This window comes from Cyclopterus lumpus, chromosome 11 (assembly GCF_009769545.1).
Source record: "Cyclopterus lumpus isolate fCycLum1 chromosome 11, fCycLum1.pri, whole genome shotgun sequence".
NCBI classification, from domain to species: Eukaryota; Metazoa; Chordata; class Actinopteri; order Perciformes; family Cyclopteridae; genus Cyclopterus; species Cyclopterus lumpus.
Window position 1 is genome coordinate 22,135,648 of NC_046976.1, and position 5,942 is coordinate 22,141,589.

General features: G+C 45.7%; 1 protein-coding gene across 3 annotated transcripts in view; it reads right to left on the reverse strand.

Annotated features, from left to right (window-relative positions):
- Positions 1–504: 504 nt before the first annotated feature.
- plekho1a (pleckstrin homology domain containing, family O member 1a) overlaps positions 505–5,942 on the reverse strand; it is a 22,137-nt gene continuing 16,699 nt past the window's right edge. For 2 of the 3 annotated variants that reach the window (XM_034545637.1, XM_034545639.1), the window contains 7 exons: positions 5,299–5,403; positions 5,075–5,176; positions 4,650–4,976; positions 4,314–4,411; positions 3,246–3,408; positions 2,980–3,092; positions 505–2,122 (listed from right to left, as the gene is read on the reverse strand). In XM_034545637.1, coding sequence (XP_034401528.1) covers positions 1,348–2,122; positions 2,980–3,092; positions 3,246–3,408; positions 4,314–4,411; positions 4,650–4,976; positions 5,075–5,176; positions 5,299–5,403 — 1,683 coding nt within the window. In that variant the 3' untranslated portion in view covers positions 505–1,347. The remainder of the gene's footprint in view (positions 2,123–2,979; positions 3,093–3,245; positions 3,409–4,313; positions 4,412–4,649; positions 4,977–5,074; positions 5,177–5,298; positions 5,404–5,942) is intronic. The other variant, XM_034545638.1, reaches the window with a different exon arrangement.

The window sequence follows — 5,942 nt, forward strand, 5'->3', positions numbered from 1 at the left end:
TTCAAAAGACATTAATATATAAATCTATAGAAAGTTTAAAAGAACTCGTTCGTTGTGCTGAAACTTTAAAAAGAGCTAAAACATTTGTGACATCACGGAACAATTAAAGCTTAACGAGTGAAACGTGAATATTTTATTAAACTTTTAACGACCGACACAAACGTGACGTTCAAATAGAAAAACATCCGATATCCGATCAATAAGAAAAGGTTTTACAAAAAAGTGCATGTTTTAATAAAGACGTTGATTTCTGATTGTTTACGACGAAACAAAAGACTTTACGTTAATAATCAGTAAACAGAGATTTAATTCCTGGATTATTATAATAAATCAATTATAGAAGTATTTAAGAAGGGAACATGTATTTATCAGGACTTGGCCGATCAATAAATCTTATTTCAGATATTAAATATGTATATATAAATATCAGATATTAAATATATATATATATCAGATATTAAATATATATATATCAGATATTAAATATATAAATGTTGGCTAACAAGATGAATTCATTATTATTTTGACAACTTGATTGTTTTTGCTTAAAATGTACAAAACTCTTAAAGTACAGATTTGTAAATTTTCATTTGTTTGATGTTGACTTAAATTTAGTAATTTAAATCAGCGACTGTTAAATTTAATTTTTTAAGTCTAACTGTTTTTGGTCATAAGTTTATATTTTAACTGTAAAATATCTTGTTCCTTATTTTTTTTAAACAATTTAAGTCGTTTCTCAAAGTTATGTTTTTATTCAAAAAATCCCGAGTTCATGTGCTTTTTAAAAAATAAAATAGAAATGTGTAATTACCTGAAATATCCCGTTAATTGTGTTAAATAATTTGGTAAAATGGAATAATAATAAATCCTGCTTTATTAACTTTTAAATGTCCCTTCAACCAAATTGAGTGTTTAGATCTAGTTCACAAGATGATAATGATAATAATATTAATATTAATGTTAATGTTAATATCGCCTCATTATTTCAACAGCCTGTGGGAGGAGCTTATATCTGTTCTGGCTCAGCAGAGGAAGACGTATTCTTTGTTTCTCATTATTGCTTTTTTCTCTCTTCATCTTGTAAAACATTAAACTTCCTGATAAATAACGCTACCGCTAAACCAACTCATCACACATTAAGAATATATAATAATCTGAAGTATCGATAACCAGCTCTTCAGTGCCTTCGTGTTCTTGTCATATTGAAAAAATTCCCCGTTGTATAAATGTTGACATCTTTGTTTGGAAAAATTGATCTGTTGCCATGGAGACGCATCTCACTTCACGTCCAGAGAAGAAGAAGAATCAGAAGAATCAGAAGAAGAAGAATCAGAATGCTCCTCCTCGTCACGGCGTCTCGTCCTCGTCTTCGGGCGACGTCGGCGAGGTGGGCGGGTCCTCCTCGTCCGCCGCCGCCGGCGCCTTGGACAACCCGGACGCCGTCAGCGCCGTCTTCTCGTAGGTCCTCCTGCGCTGCCGCCGCAGCGTCTGGCTCTGCAGCTCCTTCACCTCCTGCAGGACCTCCTGCGCCTCCTTCCACGACGACACGGCCTCCTCCAGGAGGCGCTCGGCCTCTCCGCGCCTCCTCTCCACCTCCGGGTCTTCCTCCGACAGCAAGGAGGGAGGTGGAGACGGGCGGTGCTCATCGGGGGTTTTGGACTGTGTGGACTCGAAGGATCCGGAGAAGCGAGGGGAGTTCTTCAGACTTGGACTTGGCGACTCTTTGCTGCTCCCCAGATGAGGAGAGTCCGTTTCACTCCCTCGTGGTGAATCGAATCCTTTAACCCGAGAGGAGTCGGATCCCCCGGCACATGGAGGTGATTGAGGTGATTTCTGGACGGGAGACTCGTCCTCCTTGCTTAGACAAGAGGAGCCGGAGGGTCTCTCGGGTTTTGGTGAACGGACTGCGTCGGAGCTCTTTGCCCGAGGAGAGTCGGCCAGACGAGGTGTATCTTTCAGTCGGGGAGAGTCATTCGCTTTAGTGGCGGGCGAGTGGGATCCTCTGGAGCGAGTCCTCTTGGCTTTAGATCGAGGAGATTCTCGTCCTCTCAGACGGGGAGAGTCTTTCCCCCGGAGGCGAGGGGAGTCACTGCTCTTGCTCCTCGGAGATCCAGACGACCTGCTGCAGAGGACAAAGACAATCGGTTAAACATCGATCCGACTTGGCTTCAAGGCTGACCACCAGGGGGCGACTCCTCTGGTTGTATAGAAGTCTATGCTTCATGTGTTAAAGCTGCATTCTCTCTCCTGACCACCAGGGGGCGACTCCTCTGGTTGTATAGAAGTCTATGCTTCATGTGTTAAAGCTGCATTCTCTCTCCTGACCACCAGGGGGCGACTCCTCTGGTTGTATAGAAGTCTATGCTTTGTGTGTTAAAGCTGCATTCTCTCTCCTGACCACCAGGGGGCCACTCCTCTGGTTGTATAGAAGTCTATGCTTCATGTGTTAAAGCTGCATTCTCTCTCCTGACCACCAGGAGGCGACTCCTCTGGTTGTATAGAAGTCTATGCTTCATGTGTTAAAGCTGCATTCTCTCTACTGACCACCAGGGGGCGACTCCACAAAATGCAAAAAGGTCTTTAAGAAAAGAGCCCGAAACCTGAGAAGTTACCATAAATTCCTGGTTGGATCCACCCAGAAACCTGGTGGTCAACAAAGTTGTGATGAAGTTGGGTCCGGATTGTTAAGATACAACATTGACGACGGAAACCAAACTGTGCCAGACTTGTGCTCCACAAGGGAAGCAGGGGTCAAGTACTTGTCCATTTTGGACACAGCACCTTGAGCTCAAATTAGATTTGAATTAATGATATTCTAGTACCCAGAGGATTTTTACCATCCAAGCCATCCATCAGTCCTGAAAGTGTCAGTAAAAACAATAATGTGAATGTGAGACTTTTTGGCGTCAAGGACAAAAAGACCTCCAAGATTTTGGAAGGTCAAAATATTATTAAGATATTAGTAAAAATAAAAGAAACCTGGAGTGAGGAGAGTCTGAGCCCCTGAGGTGGTGGAGGCGGGGGGAGTCGATGCCCTTCAGGTAAGGTGAGCTGCCTCCTCGTTCCCTCTCCGTTTTGGCCTTCTGTAGCTCCTGTAAATCATAAAACACAACTTTGATCTGAATTACATCCCATCTGTCAATTTCTGCGCTATTTGGTTCTGGTGATGAAAGTCTCACAATACAGTCAGATAAATAAAAAACAACTAGCAAAGCTCAAGGAACTTGTGGATGAAGCAGTCGCACCTGCAGTCTCATCTCCTCCAGCAGCTCCTGAGCTCTCTGCATCCTTTGAGCGATGAGGCTCTGCAGCTGACCGACCGGCTGCACCGAAGCCCCGCCCCCTGTCTCCTCTTCAGTTGGACAACGCCGAAGAGCTGAGCGCAACTCGGAGCGAATCATCGCCGGTCTGAGCAGAGGAAGAAGGGTAAGGACAGGAAGGAGAACCAGGAGGGTCAGGAAGGAGAGGAAGGAGGGTCGGGAAGGTAAGGACAGGAAGGAGGGTAACAGGGTCAGGAGGAAGAGGAAGGAGGGCCGGTAAGGACAGGAAGGAGGGTAACAGGGTCAGGAGGATAAGGTCAGGAAGAAGAGGAAGGAGGGTCAGGAGAGGAAGGAGGGTCGGGAGGGTAAGGACAGGAAAGAGAAGAAGGAGGGTCAGGAGAGGAAGGAGGGTCAGGAGGGTAAGGAGGGTAAGGAGGGTAAGGAAGGTCAGGAGGGTCAGGAAAGAGAGGAAGGAGGGTCAGGAGAGGAAGGAGGGTAAGGAGGGTAAGGAAGGTCAGGAGGGTCAGGAAAGAGAGGAAGGAGGGTCAGGACGGTCAGGAAGGAGAGGAAGGAGAGTAACAGGGTCAGGAGGATAAGGTCAGGAAGAAGAGGAAGGAGGGTTGCGCCGGTAAGGACAGGAAGGAGGGTAACAGGGTCAGGAGGATAAGGTCAGGAAGAAGAGGAAGGAGGGTCGGGAGGGTAAGGAGGGTAAGGAAGGTCAGGAGGGTCAGGAAAGAGAGGAAGGAGGGTCAGGACGGTCAGGAAGGAGAGGAAGGAGAGTAACAGGGTCAGGAGGATAAGGTTAGGAAGGAGGGTCAGGAGGATAAGGACAGGAAAGAGAGGAAGGAGGATCAGGAGAGGAAGGAGGGTAAGGAGGGTCAGTAGGGCGAAGAGGGTAAGGAGGGTCAGGAGGATTAGGAGGGTATGGAGGTTAAGGAGGGTCCGGACAACAGAATGAAGAAATGGTTTTGATCACTTTGCTCGATTGAGTGCAGTTTGTCAGGCGAGCAGTTATTTGGTGTGAGTTTGTTTCAGTACCAGGGGTTCGCTCACCTGGAGGAGAGGACTTCGTCCATGGAGGAACAGCGACTTCGACCCTGCATGCTGAATCTCTTTCCCGGCTGAGGCGTTTGAGACTGAGCGCTCAGGACCTGAAAGGTAACACAAGTCTGCTGTTTATATCTGTGGTTCAGTGAGAAGTTGAAAGGGAGGATGGGGTTTAGGGGCGATCACACCGAGACGCGTCGACTTCTTCGCCTCTCCTTGCTGGAAGTGTTTGAAAATTAACTTCTACTCGACCAATGTGCTTGCATTGAGCACACTTGATTAGACAAAGGTTAGAGGTCAGACGTTTGGGATAACGAGTAGTGATTCACAGAGCTTTCCAACCTGCACCTGCTGGGTCTTGTGGACCTTGGAGGCCTCCAGGTAGGACTGCTTTCCCCAGGACAACTCGCTCCCCCTGGGCAGGCTGCTGGTCTTCACCTTGGGCTCCTTGGGGGTTGCCCGCAGCTTCGACACGTCAGTGCCGGCTCGCTGACGAACTCCGACCCCCCAGGATTCAACAACGGCCCCCTTTCCACAGGAACCCCCCCTCTGCATGTCGAGGTGGAAGTTCTCCCAGGATACCCGGGAGTCTCCATCGTAGTCCGGGGAGAAACCATCCTCCTCAGCCACCAGGTCGAGGGTCAGCATGCCATGGGAGGAGGTGGACGCCTGGGGTGAGTAACACGAAACGATGTGACGATGATGTCCAGCATTAAAACCTTTGAACAAGTTGAAATGGGAGAACGATAAGGAGATAATCCCAGTACCACGGCCATGAGGTGTCCTCTGGTCGGCAGCCGGCGGCCATGAGGAATCTTTGCCCGGTCTCTGGTGGGATGAACCAGCGCGCTGTCCTCCTCGATGGTCACCTGGACGGGGACGTTGAAGATGGTTTTATAACTCACTTGAATCCAAAGCTCTCACTGAGGTGTTTAACCCTTTGTCATCATCGTTTACGAACAACACATGTCCACCAACACGCCGCCTTTACCTCGTCTAAAATGCGGTTCTTGGCTTTGATGATTGCTACGTTGAGGGCATTGACCCACGATTCCTTTTCCTCCGGACTCACCGCCAGAAACACAAGGTTAGGAACCTGCAACAAGACAAACAATTCCTTAAGTTTGGTCAAATCCATCCGTCATCCTTAACCTCCAATTTAGAGTCATCAATTAACCAAAGCTGCCATTGGACTGTTGGAGGAAGCAGGATAATATATGCATATACATATATATCCATGATGTCATGATCACATGTTCTACTGGATACTGGAGGAGAACCATCGTCAGTATATATATATATATATATATATATATATATATATATATATATATATATATATATATATATATATATATATATATATATAATATATATATATATATATATATATATATATATATATATATATATATATATATATATATACACGTTAGTGGAGAACCAGCTGATGTTCACACTGATGATGCATTTAGCTCCGCTCAGTGAAAATGAGTACTGGCTGAAGGTAAATGATAACGTTCTCATGATGCGTTCAGGTGTAATCTAGTAACATGTAGTGTTGGTGATGAACTAGAATGAATCCAGATGTTTTCACATAAATATAAAATAGATAATAGAGATGAATTATGTTTA